This window comes from Oncorhynchus gorbuscha, linkage group LG17 (genome assembly GCF_021184085.1).
Source record: "Oncorhynchus gorbuscha isolate QuinsamMale2020 ecotype Even-year linkage group LG17, OgorEven_v1.0, whole genome shotgun sequence".
Lineage (NCBI taxonomy): Eukaryota > Metazoa > Chordata > Actinopteri > Salmoniformes > Salmonidae > Oncorhynchus > Oncorhynchus gorbuscha.
In genome coordinates this window covers 29,148,900-29,169,626 of record NC_060189.1, presented here as the reverse complement: position 1 = coordinate 29,169,626, position 20,727 = coordinate 29,148,900, and the positions used below count along the sequence as shown (strand labels likewise).

At 44.2% G+C, this 20,727-nt stretch overlaps 2 protein-coding genes across 2 annotated transcripts in view; both read right to left on the bottom strand.

Moving 5' to 3' along the window:
- Positions 1-1,601: 1,601 nt before the first annotated feature.
- LOC124001727 (BEN domain-containing protein 3-like) lies at positions 1,602-5,576 on the bottom strand. The gene is made up of 4 exons (XM_046308741.1): positions 5,358-5,576; positions 4,497-4,551; positions 4,150-4,346; positions 1,602-3,981 (listed from the first exon to the last, which is right to left on the bottom strand). Exons 2-4 carry the CDS (start codon positions 4,546-4,548, stop codon positions 1,741-1,743), a joined length of 2,490 nt encoding a protein of 829 aa, XP_046164697.1. The 5' UTR covers positions 4,549-4,551; positions 5,358-5,576; the 3' UTR covers positions 1,602-1,740.
- A 10,231-nt stretch (positions 5,577-15,807) lies between these two features.
- Positions 15,808-20,727, bottom strand: part of LOC124002255 (all trans-polyprenyl-diphosphate synthase PDSS2-like) — a 50,463-nt gene continuing 45,543 nt past the window's right edge. The window contains exons 7-8 of the mRNA XM_046309625.1: positions 18,500-18,532; positions 15,808-17,507 (exon numbers count right to left, since the gene is read on the bottom strand). Of these exons, the coding sequence (XP_046165581.1) occupies positions 17,352-17,507; positions 18,500-18,532 (189 nt within the window). The 3' untranslated portion in view covers positions 15,808-17,351. The remainder of the gene's footprint in view (positions 17,508-18,499; positions 18,533-20,727) is intronic.

Sequence of the window (20,727 nt, the reverse complement as noted above, 5' to 3'; positions counted from 1 at the left end):
CTCTCTCCAGATGAAATCTCGCGTCTTGTGACGGCCGGCCGCCCAACAACCTGTCCGCTTGACCCTATCCCCTCCTCTCTTCTCCAGATAATTTCCGGAGACCTTCTCCCTTACCTCACCTCGCTCATCAACTCATCCCTGACCGCTGGCTACGTCCCTTCCGTCTTCAAGAGAGCGAGAGTTGCACCCCTTCTGAAAAAACCTACACTCGATCCCTCCGATGTCAACAACTACAGACCAGTATCCCTTTCTTTTCTCTCCAAAACTCTTGAACGTGCCATCCTTGGCCAGCTCTCCCGCTATCTCTCTCTGAATGACCTTCTTGATCCAAATCAGTCAGGTTTCAAGACTAGTCATTCAACTGAGACTGCTCTTCTCTGTATCACGGAGGCGCTCCGCACTGCTAAAGCTAACTCTCTCTCCTCTGCTCTCATCCTTCTAGACCTATCGGCTGCCTTCGATACTGTGAACCATCAGATCCTCCTCTCCACCCTCTCCGAGTTGGGCATCTCCGGCGCGGCCCACGCTTGGATTGCGTCCTACCTGACAGGTCGCTCCTACCAGGTGGCGTGGCGAGAATCTGTCTCCTCACCACGCGCTCTCACCACTGGTGTCCCCAGGGCTCTGTTCTAGGCCCTCTCCTATTCTCGCTATACACCAAGTCACTTGGCTCTGTCATAACCTCACATGGTCTCTCCTATCATTGCTATGCAGACGACACACAATTAATCTTCTCCTTTCCCCCTTCTGATGACCAGGTGGCGAATCGCATCTCTGCATGTCTGGCAGACATATCAGTGTGGATGACGGATCACCACCTCAAGCTGAACCTCGGCAAGACGGAGCTGCTCTTCCTCCCGGGGAAGGACTGCCCGTTCCATGATCTCGCCATCACGGTTGACAACTCCATTGTGTCCTCCTCCCAGAGCGCTAAGAACCTTGGCGTGATCCTGGACAACACCCTGTCGTTCTCAACTAACATCAAGGCGGTGGCCCGTTCCTGTAGGTTCATGCTCTACAACATCCGCAGAGTACGACCCTGCCTCACACAGGAAGCGGCGCAGGTCCTAATCCAGGCACTTGTCATCTCCCGTCTGGATTACTGCAACTCGCTGTTGGCTGGGCTCCCTGCCTGTGCCATTAAACCCCTACAACTCATCCAGAACGCCGCAGCCCGTCTGGTGTTCAACCTTCCCAAGTTCTCTCACGTCACCCCGCTCCTCCGCTCTCTCCACTGGCTTCCAGTTGAAGCTCGCATCCTCTACAAGACCATGGTGCTTGCCTACGGAGCTGTGAGGGGAACGGCACCTCAGTACCTCCAGGCTCTGATCAGGCCCTACACCCAAACAAGGGCACTGCGTTCATCCACCTCTGGCCTGCTTGCCTCCCTACCACTGAGGAAGTACAGTTCCCGCTCAGCCCAGTCAAAACTGTTCGCTGCTCTGGCCCCCCAATGGTGGAACAAACTCCCTCACGATGCCAGGACAACGGAGTCAATCACCACCTTCCGGAGACACCTGAAACCCCACCTCTTTAAGGAATACCTAGGATAGGATAAGTAATCCTCACACCCCCCCCCCCCCCTTTCAGATTTAGATGCACTATTGTAAAGTGACTGTTCCACTGGAGGCCATAAGGTGAATGCACCCATTTGTAAGTCGCTCTGGATAAGAGCGTCTGCTAAATGACTTAAATGTAAATATTTAGAATAAAAAATAAAAATTGTCTTTAGCTTTGCTACTAGGACACAGTATTTGATCTCTTGGCCTTCTTCAGAATGTCACACTTCTTGCGGTTGGGCCGCCGGCATCTCTCATCGATGCTTGGCACACATTCATAATGCCAGACCTCCTCCATCTTCTCAACTGGGTACACAGCTTCTACATAGTGGCGGATGAGCCTGAGACGCACTGGATCCAGCTGCTTCTTGTTGCAGGCGCCTGAATGGTTATACTGAAGCCGCAGGTTCTCCTGAGTGAAGAGCTCAGGGAAGAGGCGCACCAGTAGGCGGGCGGAAAAGTTTCCCACTGAAAGGCTCTGCTGGACAATCTCTCGCACCTCAGTGTCTGAGAGCAAGTAGACCAAAGGCACTGGGAAGTCTGGAATCGACACCTTCAATTCCTCCAGGGGGATCATGCAGAAGTCTTTGCTACTTTTTTCAGGGGGTAGTGGAGGGATCTCAAAGTTCTCCTTCAAGTGCTCTGTGTTGAGCTGGTTCACTTGGCAAGCAGCCACAAAGTCCACAGGCCCTTGCTCCAACTCCGGAGCATAGACTTTGGGTTGCTGCTGGTACGACCTCCGTTGTTCCGTGTCTCGTCGCCTGCAACGCTCGTCCAGTTTACCCACAAATTCCAGGGTCCACACTCTGTCATTCTTGGCCTGTGGATATAGTAGCTCTACATAGTGGCGAATAAGGTTGACCCGCACAGGATCAAGCTGTTTCTTCCCGAGAGAGCCACTACAGTTGTAATGCTTCCGTGTGTTCTCGTAGGTGAAGAGCTCAGGGAATGTAAGTACCAAGAGGCGAGAGGCAAAGTTCCCAATTGACAAGCTACCGTCATAGTTATTCCTCAGTTGCTCCCTAGAGAGCAGATACTCTTGAGGCACACTGAAATCTGGTAGGGGGATCTCAAGTTGTTCAAAATCGACTGGCACAAGCAACGACTTTTTTGACCTATGACCTGGTCTCTCGTAGTCACACATGTCACTGATCTTGATGATAGAGACATCATCAGGGAGGCTTGTGGAGCCATAGCTCTCATTGTTCATGTTCTCAGGCTCACTGCCATTACCGTTACTATGATAACCCTCTACTGCATCTTCTATGCGCTGCACACACACATGCAGCCAACTATCCTCTGGGACGTCAGGAAAATTAGCTTCCATGTACTTACGGATAATCTCTATCCTGTCTGAGTCCAGGATCATCTTTCCCACACTACCCTCTGGTAATTTCCCCTCCTTAAAAACCTCTGGGAAAACTCTGTTTACAAGAAACATAAAGTCTTCAGGGGAGGAGAGCTTATCAAGATCCTCTCCAACCTCCTGAGTGTCAAACACAAGGTCTGGCACTACTACTTTATTGTTGGTGTGGTCACTATTGGAGTCTAAGTCGATGTGCACTTCTTGCCCCTCCTCATTTATAAAATGGCAGGGCTGGATCCGTTCAGCTTTTAAACCAAAGTCTCTCCCACATGACTGTGGCCCGCTCTCCATATCCTTCTGAGCCCAGAAGCGGTTAAAGAAGTTATTAATCTGTAATAGGCATTCATCCTGCCAAATGTTGTTATTCTTTACCAGAGGAAAACACACCTTCACATAGTTGCGTATTAGCTGCAGCTGTAGGGAATCCAACGTTCTCTTGTTGACAATACAACCAGGAGTGCACACCTTGGCTTTAAAAAGTTCTGGGAAGAGATGTACTAGCAGTCGACAACCCAACTCGCCAGCATTTGATGTCTCCTCCATCAGTTGACTCAGCTCCTCACTTGTCAACAGGTATTCTGGAGGAGGCTGGAACTCAGTTGCCATCTCTGAGGGTTTGACCTGTTTTTTGATGCGAGTGACCTCCAGGGAAAGTAGATCCACCTTGCTGTGCAGTTGGGTCATGCTTGAGTTAAGCGTATTGAGGATGAAAAACATCTTCTCAATGAGGGAGTATAGATTAGAGTCTGTTGAAGACATGGACCCTGCTGCCCCCAGGGCAGAGAGGGGTTCACTTCGGCTGTGCTCCCCTGTACTGACCAGTTGAGGGGATAAGAGATTGCTGTAGCTTAGCTGCACTCCTCCCTCATGCTGAGCCTGCTGGTCCAGGCTTGATATGTGCTTCTTCTCTGTGATTCTGTGAGAGATGCTGTACAGAGGCTTCCTGTAAGAGGCTATAGTCTTCTCCTGGGCAAGGTCCTTCTCTGCAGATGTCAGGCAGAGAGATTGTGGCATTGTGGACTCTTCAGACAATCTCCTCAGCAAGCGCCGCCCTGCCTACACAGAGACAACAACAACAACATTATGCAATTCTTATCTCAAATAAAAAAACAATGTATTTTTAATGTCCTATAAATAAAAACAGGAATAAGCAAGTCTGTGTCTATTTGATGACATTTGTCTATTTACCAAATGAAGTTAGATTATGCCATTTCACTAATTTACCTCACTAGAGACCCTGACTCTTTTGCTGCTGGTAGACTGGAGCAATTCAGAATTGTGTGAGTCACAGCCCATGTCCTTGGCAATACGTTTCCTGGTGGCCTCACTAGTTCCAAGGTACCATCTGCGGGGTCCTTCAGTTGTCTCACTAATAGTACATTCATCTGTCTCCGTCTTGATGTCTTGAATGGGTTCTTGCTCTGCAGAAAATAAACATTTCAAATCATTGTTATATGTTATTTCCAATATACAGCTTGATTAGATTTCCCCACTTTAGCTGTTGCTAAATTCAAAAAGTTTGGAAGTGAATAGTTGTAATAACAGTATAATATTAAATGGTTTATACTTACCTATCTCCAGCATTTCGCCATCTGTGTTTTCCCTATGGTCAGAGGAATTCATATCCTACAGTAAAACAATAGAATCAAAACAAATTTAAAAAACACATCACTGTTTATGCCATTTTCAGAATTCCAATCTCACTTCTCTAATTTCTCTAAATAGGCACATTACTTTGATTGCATTGTCCTAATGTTGTTATATTGTTGGAGACTTTATCTTTCAAATTAAAAGTCACATATGCTTCAACAACAATTGTGATTGTTGTTCCATAGAAAAAGTCAAGCATTTGATGTAATAGTGTTATAATCAATCAGGCCCTTGTCTCCTGCACCGCTTTATATGTTCATGGGCATACATGGATGATGTTCTGAACCCGTGCTATTTGATCAGCTGCTTGGGCGCATGTTTACTTAAAGAAAATTCGCAGTAAGCTACGTTCATTTTACAATTAAATATAAGACACTAACTTGTGCTCTATTGTTTAACTTCTAACAGTGTGTGAGTTTTGTGTTCTCTGATGCAAGAGGACTCAGTCTGTGGAGGCTTTATATGATTTGCTTCACTCGCCCCCTTCGGTATCTGTCCCATCCACTTCCTCATTCTTCTACACTAGAAGCCCATGAACCAAAACATGAACACACACACACACACTGTTAAACTTTTCCCACTGGAAATAAAAACTTCAGCCTTTCGTGGCAATTAAAAAACGCTATGACATGTATTTGAATACACAGAAAATACATATTTCTACTTTGCATTACAGCTAGCTTATCATTTCGTGACGCGTCAGTGTATATCCTTGTACGAGTTTTCCCCACTCTTCGTGGAATTGTCCAAATGAAAACACAGATGCTTTAGCTCGAACTCACCTTTACGGTTTAATGTATTCCTTTGCAGTAATGGAAGACGTGGTAAACATCTCTGCCGTGGGAATTTCACACTGTTCGTGTTTCTCCTTTTTTGGAAGGGGGGTCTGTGTCGTCTCGCGTGACGTGTCGGGGCGCGCGCCTGCAGTGTCATTTCCGCACAGCTGTGGATGTGTCTTGTGTGGCGGTGTGGCCTGTGAAGCTAGCGACAATAAGGATTAGCCACAAAAGAGGAATTTGCCTTCAAAGTGTATTAGACTGCATATTTGTGTTGTGTTTTGTGGGTGTCAATGAGTAGGCTGATAACCCCATTTCATTGGTGTGCACGCCATAGTACTGTCCAATATTAAATGTTCAACAACGCAATAGACTAACTGGGGAGGTGATTTCCCAGGGTCAAAATCATGCAATAAACTATGACGCAAATATTTGTGTACACTCTTTGGGATTGTAATCTGTGTGTGTCACTGACAAGGCTGGTACCAAATTTCCATAGTTAAGGCTGCACATAGCCCTTGATATGACTCAGTTCCATTACGTTACACATAAGAGTCATTGGACGAATGCGTCTTCTGTACGGGGAGTTTTGTTAAGAGCCCCAACACTCAATCTGAACATTAACAACTGTCGCTTGCGGTACAGTTTTGGAAGCATAAGGACCTTATATTCCATATCAGCTAGAAATTCTATTAAAAAAAAAAAGTTACATTGATACATAGGGTTAGTGTTCCCACACGGCCATATTTTCATGTTACAATGCTTGTTTACGGAAGACATGAGGCGAACGACCACCTGAGCTAATTACCTATCTAGCATGCTCCGAACACCTGTGTGTAAGCATAACTCGGGAAGCGTGGTTTCGTCGGATGGAGGTACCCGTAGCTTTATGGATATGTGCAAAACTACTACGGTAAATTAATCATTTTTATTTAAAGGATTCTTTCTGATGAAAGATGAGGCCCATATGTTTCTAAAGCCGTATCGCAAGCAACAATTATTGGCATTTCTAAACGTTAAAATACAGTGTTAGGATTGTAGTCGTGGGAAAAGCTAATGGATGAAAACTGTAGGGTTAAGGCAGAATGCCACCTTGAGTTTGAGGGCTAGGCTGTATATTGAATAATTATGTATGCCCCCAATGCAATTATGCAGTCACAGTGGGATTTGAACGTTGTTTACAGTTTCTTCTGAAATTAATTAATTATTGTATTAATTTAAGTTATATAACATTCCAACCTTGTTTAGCATTATTCCACTATTTGGATCCGTTTCAAATGGGGCTTTTATTTAGAAGGCGAACTGCAAATTCCATTATGGTGATTTATACTTATTGTGGTTAGCGTCACAAAGGTGGCCGTTTGCATGATGACCGAGAAACTAAATTGCGCAAGTTATTTTAGTAGTATGTATGGGATACATCATCCAACGAAATGCTTACTTGCAGGTTCCTTCTTGACAAGGCAACAACAATAAGAAATGGTACGTACATGCCCCAACCAGAATCCATGGATTACAGGCAACATTCTCACTGAGCTAAAGGGTAGAGCTGCCGCTTTCAAGGAGCGGGACTCTAAACCGGAAGCTTATAAGAAGACACTTGGCAGTTGGTCAAACCATCAAACAGGCAAAGCATCAATACAGGACTAAGATCGAATCGCAGTACACCGGCCCCGACGCTCATTGGCTGTGGCAGGGCTTGCAAACTATTACAGACTTCAAAGGGTAGCACAGCTGAGAGCTGCCCAGTGACACAAGCCCACCAGACAAGCTAAATAACTTATATGCTCGCTTCGAGGCAAATAACACTGAAACATGCATGAGAGCATCTGCTGTTCCGGACGACTGATCACACTCTCCGCAGCCGATGTAAGACACTTAAACAGGTCAACATTCACAAGCCAGCTGAACCAGACAGATTACCAGGTCGTGTACTCCGAGCATGCGCTGACCAACTGGCAAGTGTCTTCACTGACATTTTCAATCTCTCCTTGTCTGAGTCTGTAATACCATCTTGTTTAAAGCAGACCACCATAGTCCCTGTGCCCATGAACATAAAGGTAACCTGCCTAAATGACTACCGACCCGTAGCACTCACATCGGTAGCCATGAAATGCTTTGAAAGGCTGGTCATGGCTCACATCAACACCATTATTCCAGAAACCCTAGACCCACTCCAATGTGCATACAGCACCAACAGATCCACAGATGATCAAATCCGCCAAGCTGATCCTTAACACAGGGGCCCCTCAGGGGTGCGTGCTCAGGCCCCTCCTGTACTCCCTGTTCACTCATGACTGCACGGCCAGGCACAACTACAACATCATCATTAAGTTTGCTGATGACACAACAGTGGAAGGCCTGATCACCGTCAACGATGAGACAGCCTATAGGGAGGAGATCATAGACCTGACCGTTTGGTGCAAGGACAACAACCTCTCCCTCATCGCGACCAAGACAAAGGAGATGATTGTGGACTACAGGAAAAGGAGGACCGGGCACGCCCCCATTCTCATCGACAGGGCTGTAGTGGAGCGGGTCGAGAGTTTCAAGTTCCTTGGTGTCCACATCACCAACGAACTATCATGATCCAAACACACCAAGACAGCTGTGAAGACGGCACGACAAAACCTTTTACCCCTCGGGAGACTGAAAAGATTTGGCATGGGTCCCCATATCCTCAAAAAGTTATACAGCTGCACCATCGAGAGCATCCTGATCAGTTGCATCACCGCCTGGTATGGCAACTGCTCGGCATCTGACCATAACGTGCTGCAGAGGGTAGTGCGTACGGCCCAGTACATCAGTGGGGCCAAGCTTCCTGCCATCCAGGACTTATTTAATAGGGGGTGTCAGAAGTCAGAAGCACATAAAATCGTCAGAGACTCCAGTCACCCAAGTCGTAGACTGTTGTCTCTGCTACTGCAGCGCAAGCGGTACCAAAGTGGCAAGTCTAGGACCAAAAGGCTCCTTAACAGCTTCTACCCCCAAGCCATTTGACTGCTGAAAAATTAATCAACTGGCCACAGGACCATTTACATTGACCCCCTCCATTTGTCTTGTACACTGCTGCTACTCGCTGTTTATTATCTATCCATAGTCACTTCCCCCCTACCTACATGTACAAATTACTTCAACTAACCTGTACCCCCGCACACTGACTCTGTACTGGTAGTCCCTGATTAGAGCCTCATTATTGTTATGTTATTGTGTTACTTAAGCAAAAGTTAAGTCATTTCTATTTGGTAAATATTTTCTTAACTCTTGAACTGCAAACAGTCTCACAGCTTTCCATATCTGAGGACAAAAAACATCAAAGGAACAGGCTTCATTACATGAGACTAGACAAGACTAGACTGGGCGAGCGTCCGCGTCCGTATGTTGATTTTGTCCATTCACACCAGACGCGATCAGGACACGCATGTTGAAATATCAAAATGAACTCTGAAGCAACTACAGTGGGGCAAAAAAGTATTTAGTCAGCCACCAATTGTGCAAGTTCTCCCACTTAAAAAGATGAGAGGCCTGTAATTTTCATCATAGGTACACTTCAACTATGACAGACAAAATGAGGGGGAAAAAATCCAGAAAATCACATTGTAGGATTTTTAATGAATTTATTTGCAAATTATGGTGGAAAATAAGTATTTGGTCACCTACAAACAAGCAAGATTTCTGGTTCTCACAGACCTGTAACTTCTTTAAGAGGCTCCTCTGTCCTCCACTCGTTACCTGTATTAATGGCACCTGTTTGAACTTGTTATCAGTATAAAAGATACCTGTCCACAACCTCAAACAGTCACACTCCAAACTCCACTATGGCCAAGACCAAAGAGCTGTCAAAAGACACCAGAAACAAAATTGTAGACCTGCACCAGGCTGGGAAGACTAAATCTGCAATAGGTAAGCAGCTTGGTTTGAAGAAATCAACTGTGGGAGCAATTATTAGGAAATGGGAGACATACAAGACCACTGATAATCTCCCTCGATCTGGGGCTCCACGCAAGATCTCACCCCGTGGGGTCAAAATGATCACAAGAACCGGTGAGCAAAACAAAGCCTACCATCAGTAACACACTACGCCGCCAGGGACTCCAATCCTGCAGTGTCAGATGTGTTTGCTAGAGAGCATTTGGATGATCCAGAAGAAGATTGGGAGAATGTCATATGGTCAGATGAAACCAAAATATAACTTTTTGGTAAAAACTCAACTCGTCATGTTTGGAGGACAAAGAATGCTGAGTTGCATCCAAAGAACACCATACATACTGTGATGCATGGGGGTGGAAACATCATGCTTTGGGGCTGTTTTTCTGCAAAGGGACCAGGACGACTGATCCGTGTCAAGGAAAGAATGAATGGGTCCATGTATCGTGAGATTTTGAGTGAAAATGCAAGGGCATTGAAGATGAAACGTGGCTGGGTCTTTCAGCATGACAATGATCCCAAACACACCTCCTGGGCAACGAAGGAGTGGCTTCGTAAGAAGCATTTCAACGTCCTTGAGTGGCCTAGCCAGTCTCCAGATCTCAACCCCATAGAAAATCTTTGGAGGGAGTTGAAAGTCCGTGTTGCCCAGAAACAGCCCCAAAACATCACTGCTCTAGAGGAGCTCTGCATGGAGGAATGGGCCAAAATACCAGCAACAGTGTGTGAAAACCTTGTGAAGACTTACAGAAAACGTTTGACCTCTGTCATTGCCAACAAAGGGTATATAACAAAGTATTGAGATAAACTTTTGTTATTGACCAAATACTTATTTTCCAGCATAATTTGCAAATAAACTCATTAAAAATTCTACAATGTGATTTTCTGGATTTGATTTCTTCTAATTTTGTCTGTCATAGTTGAAGTGTACCTATGATGAAAATTACAGGCCTCTCATCCTTTTAAGTGGGATAACTGGCACAATTGGTGGCTGACTAAATACTTTTTTGCACCACTGTATATGGTGGTGAGAGGAAGCCCAGTGGGCAGCAGTGGGAGAAGATGGAGCATGATGGATTTTGGCTGGCATTATGCTAATTTTCTCATTGATGAAACATTTGATCTTAATACCGTTTTCCTTTCCCAACACAATAATCTGTTACGGAGTAGACCATATTTTACCCTTTGCCCAAAATAAAATAATTTAAATTGTTTAGGAGTGCAAGGGTTAATTGATTCAATGCACACACTCACTTCAGAGTAGGCGTTCCCTAACGGATGCACCAATAGGCTCTCGCTAGCTCGTGCACGTCTCTGCACCCCTCCTTGCTTGTTCTGTCTACTATGACCCATTTGTTCACATTGGAAATTACAGGGTGTGGTCTAATCTTGGGTTAGTTATACTGTCAATCTGACAATGTCAAAGTTTTTATTATTTTATTACTCATTTTATGCCTCCTTTTGCAATGTAATTTTTATTTCCAAGCCACTATAATGCACTTTTGATATTCTACTCAATGCATTGAGGACATGCTTCTCAGGTAGGGGCTTGCTTGTTCTTGAGAATAGCTATCATATTGATCCCCCTCGAGTAGTTAATTTCAGTGCATCATTCATATAGCTTGCTAGCTAAATATGTATGTTCTAGAAATTATATCATGCTAGCTAATTATTTCAATGCTCCTTCCAAATGTGAAATTAAAAGACAAAAATGACACCTACCTAAGATGTTCCTCTATGTCATCATGGTTGTGAAAGTAAGACTTCCGCCCAAATGCGCACTCCATGGGGGTCTAGAATATGACGTAAACACCAGACTGCAGGATGTGGTCATCCTGTCTGGGTTGGCGCCCCCCCTTGGGTTGTGCCATGGCGGAGATCTTTGTGGGCTATACTCAGCCTTGTCTCAGGATGGTAAGTTGGTGGTTGGAGATATCCCTCTAGTGGTGTGGGGGCTGTGCTTTGGCAAAGTGGGTGGGGTTATATCCTTCCTGTTTGGCCCTGTCCGGGGGTATCCTCGGATGGGGCCACAGACAGGAGGCTGATCCCTCCTGTCTCAGCCTCCAGTATTTATGCTGCAGTAGTTTGTGTCGGGGGGGCTAGAGTCAGTTTGTTATATCTGGAGTACTTCTCCTGTCCTATTCGGTGTCCTGTGTGAATCTAAGTGTGCGTTCTCTAATTCTCTCCTTCTCTCTTTCTTTCTCTCTCTCGGAGGACCTGAGCCCTAGGACCATGCCCCAGGACTACCTGACATGATGACTCCTTGCTGTCCCCAGTCCACCTGACCGTGCTGCTGCTCCAGTTTCAACTGTTCTGCCTTATTATTATTCGACCATGCTGGTCATTTATGAACATTTGAACATCTTGGCCATGTTCTGTTATAATCTCCACCCGGCACAGCCAGAAGAGGACTGGCCACCCCACATAGCCTGGTTTCTTCCTAGGTTTTGGCCTTTCTAGGGAGTTTTTCCTAGCCACCGTGCTTCTACACCTGCATTGTTTGCTGTTTGGGGTTTTAGGCTGGGTTTCTGTACAGCACTTTGAGATATCAGCTGATGTACGAAGGGCTATATAAATACATTTGATTTGATTTGTAACCGCATCAGTTTGTATCCATGAAGCTTCCCATGTCGGTCAGATTATTTTTTTCCGTCTGCTGTAGAGCCTCGAACTCAGAATTCTCCGTAAACTAATTACAACACCATCTATATTGCTCAACGACACGAATATCTCCCAATGCCTCAAACGGAGGAGAAAATAAAAGTTGATCAACTCAAGCAAACCAGCCATAATGTCAACCTGTGCATGAGAGGATGCCTTGCTTGCCAAGTACCCTATGCTACCGTTTCAGCATTAAAGGCTATTTCTCATGACATGCAACCAGTTTATTTCGTTATGACATCTTTATCGAAATAGTGTTATTTCTCATAATGACAATTCTTTTGTAATAATTATATTAAAAAAATATTGGTTTCTGAGTGGCAGCAATACAAAAGTGCATATCAGACCGAGAGCCTAATGCTTCTTAGGTAGGCCTAGTTCTTAAAGTTTTAGTTGAGAAAATGATCTCGCCGCAGAAGCAAGTTAGAGGGATGGTTCAAAACAGCATGATTGCCGTAGCAACATCAGGGGAACTTGGCAGAGGGGAGTGGTGCTTCGAATAAGCAGTTCTGAAACATCTTTAATTGAGCCTCTCATTATCCTTAATTGCCAGCCTCACCACGTTACAGAAACCGATGAACTGTATAGGAAGCTCTGTGGACAGGTCGTCTGGATACTGGGCAGCCAATAAAGTGGCAGATGCAAACAGATGATCAAGTTTAGCGGACAACAGTTGAGGGCTCAAACAAAACAAGCAGCTTCCGATTTCATTCATACTGGTGAACCGGCGCTTGAGTTGTGTGGTTGCAATATCAACCGTCTCTGGTATATCTTAGCATGCATAACATGTGCAGCGCAATGGACATGCACAGAGTATGCAAAACCTTATGAGCACCTGTTCTTTCCATGACAGACTGACCAGGTGAAAGTTTTGATCCCTTATTGATGTCACTTGTTAAATCAGTGTAGATGAAGGGGAGGAGACAGGTTAAAGAAAGATTGTTAAGCCTTGAGACAGTTGAGGCATGGATTGTGTATATGTGACATTGAGGGTGAATGGGCAAGACAAAAGATTTAAGTGCCTTTTGAACGGGGTATGGTAGTAGGTGCCAGACACTGCTGGTTTTTCATGCTCAACAGTTTCATGTGTATCAAGAATGGTCCACCACCTAAAGGACATCCAGCCAACTTGACACAACTGTGGGAAGCATTGGAGTCAACATGGGCCAGCAACCCTGTGGAACACTTGACACCTTGTAGAGTCATGCACAATATAATGCATAGTGTCTCAGGAAAGAGTTATCAATACTTGTTATAGAAAACAGTTGGGACCGCAACCTAGGCCTACAGGCTGAGGTGAAAACATTTGCACAGAAAAATGTAAGGCAATGCAGTCGCATACTGTAGCTACTATTTCCATCCACGTAGAAAACAAAGAGCACAGACACAGAGAAATGTATTTCTAAGAGAAAGAAACATTAAAAATAAAACTTCAAGAGAATTGTTAGGCTATTTGATGTGTAATTTTTATATAGCAGCTTAATACTTTATATAGCTATATAGATAGTAGGCTACACTGCATAATGAAACAATCCCTAGCAAGTTAGTGCTTTGAGGGTGGACTGACTATTAGTTGGCATTAGACTGGTTTTACGCACTACAACTTTCTATGGGCGAGAGTATAATGTCAGCATTACGACACCGTGAATAGCTTCTTGAAATGTTAGGATTAACATAAGAAAATGACGACCAAATAGTCCTACCAATAAACAATTATCCATCAGCTAAGCTAAAAGCTATAGGCTACATGCCCTGGCACCAGAGAAAGCCTATCATCAGTCCGATAAGCAGCCACATAGAAGTAACAATTTCAGTACCATGGACAGTGATCGGAGGTCTATACTGTGTGAGTGGCTGACGTATTCGATTACTACTATTGTCTGGGGGGGGGGGGGGGGTTGGGGGGGGTCTATTAAAAACTGTTAAACACCATTTCCTTCACAGAGTGGGCCACAAACTAAATGTAAACAATGGAGAAAATGCATCCCATGACATTTACCAGCACATAGTAAATTATAGTGTTCTTATGAAATTACATTCCATGATACTATATAACCTACCTAAACATTTGTGATCGAATGCACCATTCTATGACAATGAAAACATAAATGAAATTGATTTACAAACCCCTTTAATACACATAGCAAACAACAACTCCCTTTTCAGCTCCACTTGCAAATTGAACATAAAAAGTAACATTACTATATGGTTTGTGACCCTACTGTGGTTTTAAAACAGACTTGTACAGAGGGTGGAGGTAATGAAATGGTTCTATGGGGTCCACGTTAGATTCCCATGGCCCTTTAAGTCAGCCAAACTTAAATATATCTTATTATACTTGTTCGGTCAGGGATATGTGCTGTTTTTTAACTTATTTATTTCACGCTTAAAATGCCCGAAATCCAACATCATAACCCTTTGATCTAAGGAATATGTCAGCATCTAACAAGACAAATCCAGTTTTGAGGGTCATTCATGCATGTGGACAGCAACCTGTCTGAGGACTAGAGGCTTTAAGGGTTCTATTCAATCCGCATCACTAAAATCTGATTTGAATTTAAGGCAATGTTCCTGTTTTAGCGGTGACTGCATTCACAGTAAACACAGGCTTTAATGTTCTATAGCGGAATCTATAACACTTCAGATCAAATAGAGCCCTAAGTCATTATGTAGACAAAGGCAACTACTATTCTACCATTTTTAATTATTTGAACTGCGCTTTTAAGCTAAAGAGGATATACAAGAGGAGGTTTGGGAGATTCTCAATTGGATAAAAGTCCATCCTCTCCTAGACTCCTCCATCCTCCGTTACCCGGAAACTAAAAGCCATATGTAGAAGTGTAAATTCATTAATAGGCGAAAGGAGAAGTTTGCTCCTCTCCTCAATGACCTCCTCTGGCAGAGGATGCACAAGTGTATCCTATGCAGAAGAGTGTTGAAATCTACCTCACCCCCTTTGAAACAGAGGTTGTTATATCGGATTAGAAAAGCATGTGCATGTTAAAAAAGATAGGTTTTAATCTATAAAATGTCTGGCATAACTATTTATTTTGACCACTACTCATATTTTGGGATTCCTTCTCTGTAAAAAAAGTAATTTGCCTGATGTGCGCTAGCAGACAAGGAGTAATTTAACACAAGTGCTTTTGTTTCTACGTTTCCTCCCCTCGATTACCTTTGACCTTCTTCAAAAGGAGGCGAGATGAAGAGGCAAGTAATACCAATTAATCTCCCCATAAGAACCTATCGCTCCTGGGTTGCTCGAGGCAAAATGTGTCACCTAATGGATATAAATAATTGTCCAGAAATGTCCATATTGGACAGGTTCCAAATCCCAGACCCAAATTCAATGGCATTACATATGGATTCTGCAAGTTAACAAAGCAATGTAATTAATTGGTGCCGTCACAATGTAGGGAACACAATTGATCTCTTTCTGTAGAGAACATATCATATCTAACATCCACGCACTCTAGTACCCAATGTTCTAGCACTGACTGGTCACAAATGTGTCTGTTGGGTATATAATAAGACACTGCAACCGAGATGGTGCGACAGTCATTATTTGGGTAATGAGCTGGTTCAGTGGCAGCTTGTGGCGCCGCAGTCTGATCTGTCAGCCAATAAGAGCGAGACCTGTGCTGGAAAGCAGAGTCGGGGATCACTGAAGCGAAGGCTTGCAAAGAGGGTCTGGGATTCAGCACTTAACACTGAGAAGTGCTCGTTAAAATGCAATTTTTGGACAATATGCTCATTTCTGTAGAAGAGAGAATAGCATATTGCTCCTATTGAGTGATTTCATCCATCAGTCAACCATGTGATATTAACAGGTGTTCACTTGTAAAAAAAATAAAATACAAATTAAGTCTTAATATCCCACTATTATGGATCAGATTTCTTTTTATGCATCATGTTTTCAGTGCACACAAAATATAAAAATAAATGCAAGGCAAAGGGGTAGCCTAGGTCTTCAGTTGGTCTAGAATGCATGCAAACCAATCGATGGATGTCCTGGGACACTCCTGTCAGAGTAGAGGTTTCCTTCAAATATGCTGTGACGTTAGTAGACAAGGCCAGAGTACTCATCTTCCTTTGAGTGGCATTTGAATATTCTGCCCCTCTAAGACACACTCATTGAAGTCTGAAGTCTCTCTGTTTTGTGGACTTTGAAGTGGTATTGTCCTCTATCTGTAGGAGCATGATGTGGGGACGCTGTAATGGAATCTGTTTTGCTGCGCTGGCTAGCTCTCCACTGCGCCCCATCTGTAATTACAACACACAGACACCCACCCACAGGGGGGGGGGTAGCAGATGCCCCCTCCAACATTTTATGTAACCTCAGCCCTCTTGACAGCCGAGCAGTCTGGGTGTGACAGACGGCAAACCACAAAAATCATCTCTATGAATAATAGCAGTCTTGGGTTTCAGATGTACGATACTGTACATGGAGCTGTGGCTCTGTATGGAGCCTTTTAAAATGCAACCTCCCTGCCTTGAAGTTAGATCACTAATCTGTAAGGACCCAATTCTAACTAGAGATCCACACATGTAATTCAGGCCCTGTAGCCCTGTGGCAAGGATCTCAAGAACAGGTAAATGTTCTCAGTCAAAGATATTCTTAGTTTTAGTTATTTGAAGAAGACCCAAAGCAGGTACCTTTATCTTCCCATGTTTCTTTCCTCCTGTAGGCGCACAGCATGGATGAATATTTCATCAATGGCCGGAGGCTTGCCCTTGTACACACTGAATGAAGGAACCTAACAGAGCGGAAGTGGACACAAACTATCATCGACTGAGATCCAAATTTGTATTTGAAATGCCCTCTGCATTCCTGGATCAGCCTCAGATCTTTCCCCCTCCTTTCCCTGTGCCGTGTGCCCTTCAGGCCGGGCCGCATGTGACAGACACAGTTGGTAGTGGTGACGCTCCTCCACCCAGTTTCACACCTTGGCTGTCCCAGCCGAGAGTGCCTGGGAAACCACAGGCCACCACCCTGGCGCCAGCCCGCAGCGCACAGCGGCCCAATCAATACCCTTGCATTTCCTGTCCATTTGCTGCAGGTCACGGGATTGGACCTCATTAATAATTACTGCTTGCGGAGCTTCTAGTGTGCTTCTCGTGGCAGGGACAAGGAAAGCTTTGACATTTTTCCCCACCTAGATTTTATTTTGCTATTGCACAGTGACATATCAAAGTTATAATAGTAGCAAACACAAAACAACTCAAGACGACTGGATGGGAACTGTTTTAATAGCAAACAGTTAAATGGCGTTTTGAAAAGGGCAATCTGTAGTTTCATTTCTGGTAAACGTCTATAGGACTGAGTTCTGCTCACTGATTGGCTTAAATAGAACAAAGATTGTTTTTGTGTGTTTGTGCAATTCATCCTGAGGACACAGGGTAATGGGGGGATCAGAACTTTGTGACAGTGCTAGCGATGTTCTCCAAAGCTGAGCGTGCCTCGGAGGAAGGGAAACACTGGATGGACTCCAGAGCTTTGTTGCCGTGGTAACGACACAGGTCCATTGTTGAGGTGACACCTTCCTCCAACTTGATCATGGACCGCAGCTGTTGCAGGAAGAGACCATAGGACGACAGCATTTTTTTATGTAAGCAAATGTTGAAATGAGCAGCCTATTGTGACTGCGGAGGACAGAATGTGCAGTGGTCATAACAAAACTGTACATTGGTCATTAGAACCCCTCATCCCGGACACACTGAGTAATCTTAGGTGTCTTTCCCCCCTGCTGCTCTAGCTCTGTCAGGACATATTTGTTGCTCAGGGCGCTCTACCTAATGAATTCTGAGACACAAAAGCTCCTGTGGGCCTTCGCTTAAAAAAACAGCAGGCAAGGAGAGTTGCTCCACTGCGCTAATGTGTGGGCACACTCGTCAGTTTCAACACAGGGACACAGCACACTCCAAGGGTCTTCTCCACACTCCATTACTTCCCAGAAAGGCCCTGTCCTCTGTCCACCACTTTCTTTCCTATGTCGAACAACAGGTGGCAGATATTTCCAAAATATGGTCTGACCATCTTCATGGTTTCAGACTGCATTTACATTAAGACTAAGAGCAGTGCACAGGGTACACCTAGTGTTTGACACAGTATACATTTCAGAGTAAAAGCCCAGGCAAGCAGAACAAATGTATTCTATTCTAAGTACTAATCTATATGGAAATGGAAGTTAGAGTAACTACAATAACTGGGGTGCAGTTAAGGAGGATACATTCTCTCCAAATCCCCCCTCCTGTCCTTATGAAGGAGATTCTGACAATGCCACTGTCGCTGTCTCCTCCATAAATAGTCCTAGGTACCTAATCCCCCACGATCTGGTTTCAGACGTGATCAGAGATTCCCCCACCACCACCTTTGTTTCTTCCTGCGCCCAGTCTGTCCCCTCCTTTCCCTCCAACTGACTTTGGGAAGGAAATTTCAAACTTAAAATTGGTTAGAGCGGATGGCAACCGTTTCTAAGCATCTTAGTCTTGCAACCCACCTTGCTACCATACCACAATAATAAACATCCACTGTATGCATGTACATCCACCCTGCTTACCTTTGTATAGTCAATAGTTCCAATAGTTGTTGCCTGTTCACAGAGCAAGAAAAAGGGAAAGACATTTAGTATACAGTGAGTATAAATAAAACATGCTCTTTCCATGACAGACTGACCAGGTGAAAGCTATGATCCCTTAATGATGTCACTTGTGACATGCACTTCAACAGTGTAGATGAAGGGGAGCAGACAGGTTAAATAAAGATTTTTAAGCCTTGAGACATTGATTGTGTATGTGTACAATTCAGAGGTTGAATGGGCAAAACAAAAGACTTAAGGGCCTTTGAACGTGGTATGTTAGTAGGTGCCAGGTGCACCGGTTTGTGGCAAGAACTGCAACGCTGCTGGGTTTTTCACACTCAACAGTTTCCCGTATGTTTCAAGAATGGTCCACCACCCAAAGGACATCCAGCCAACTTGACAACTGTGGGAAGCATTGGAGACTATATGGGCCAGCATCCCTGTGGAACGCTTGACAACTTGTAGAGACCATGCCCTGACGAATTGAGGCTGTTCTGAGGGCAAAAGGAGGTGCAATTCAATATTAGGAAGGTGTTCCTAATGTTTTGTACACTTGGTGTAGATATTTAACTTGGAGAGATTTTACATACATACGTATGTATGTATGTACACTTGGTATGTATGTATGTACACTTGGTGTAGATATTTAACTTGGAGAGATTTTACATACATACGTACGTATGTATGTATGTCAAATCTCTCCAAGTTAAATATCTACACCAAGTGTACAAAACATTAGAAACATTGTGTATGTATGTATGTATGTATGTATGTATGTATGTATGTATGTATGTATGTATGTATGTATGTATGTATGTATGTATGTATGTATGTATGTATGTATGTATGTATGTATGTATGTATGTATGTATGTATGTATATATACACACACACACACACACACACACACACACACACACACACACACACACACACACACACACATCACACACATACATACATACATCACACATACACACACAGTGGGGCAAAAAAATATTTAGTCAGCCACCAATTGTGCAAGTTCTCCCACTTAAAGATGAGAGAGGCCTGTAATTTTCATCATAGGTACACTTCAACTATGACAGACAAAATGAGAAAACAAACCAGAAAAATCACATTGTAGGATTTTTAATGAGATTATTTGCAAATTATGCTGGAAAATAAGTATTTGGTCAATAACAAAAGTTTATCTCAATACTTCGTTATATACCCTTTGTTGGCAATGACAGAGGTCAAACATTTTCTGTAAGTCTTCACAAGGTTTTCACACACTGTTGCTGGTATTTTGGCCCATTCCTCCATGCAGATCTCCTCTAGAGCAGTGATGTTTTGGGGCTGTTGCTGGGCAACACGGACTTTCAACTCCCTCCAAAGATTTTCTATGGGGTTGAGATCTGGAGACTGGCTAGGCCACTACAGGACCTTGAAATGCTTCTTACGAAGCCACTCCTTTGTTTCCCGGGTGGTGTGTTTGGGATCATTGTCATGCTGAAAGACCCAGCCACTTTTCATCTTCAATGCCCTTGCTGATGGAAGGAGGTTTTCACTCAAAATCTCACGATACAAGGCCCCATTCATCCTTTCCTTTACACGGATCAGTCGTCCTGGTCCCTTTGCAGAAAAACAGCCCCAAAGCATGATGTTTCCACCCCCATGCTTCACAGTAGGTATGGTGTTCTTTGGATGCAACTCAGCATTCTTTGTCCTCCAAACACGACGAGTTGAGTTTTTACCAAAAAGTTATATTTTGGTTTCATCTGACCACATGACATTCTCCCAATCTTCTTCTGGATCATCCAAATGCTTTCTAGCAAACTTCAGACGGGCCTGGACATGTGCTGGCTTAAGCAAGGGGACACGTCTGGCACTGCAGGATTTGATTCCCTGGCGGCGTAGTGTGTTACTGATGGTAGGCTTTGTTACTTTGGTCCCAGCTCTCTGCAGGTCATTCACTAGGTCCCCCCTTGTGGTTCTGGGATTTTTGCTCACCGTTCTTGTGATCATTTTGACCCCACGGGGTGAGATCTTGCGTGGAGCCCCAGATCGAGGGAGATTATCAGTGGTCTTGTATGTCTTCCATTTCCTAATAATTGCTCCCACAGTTGATTTCTTCAAACCAAGCTGCTTACCTATTGCAGATTCAGTCTTCCCAGCCTGGTGCAGGTCTACAATTTTGTTTCTGGTGTCCTTTGACAGCTGTTTGG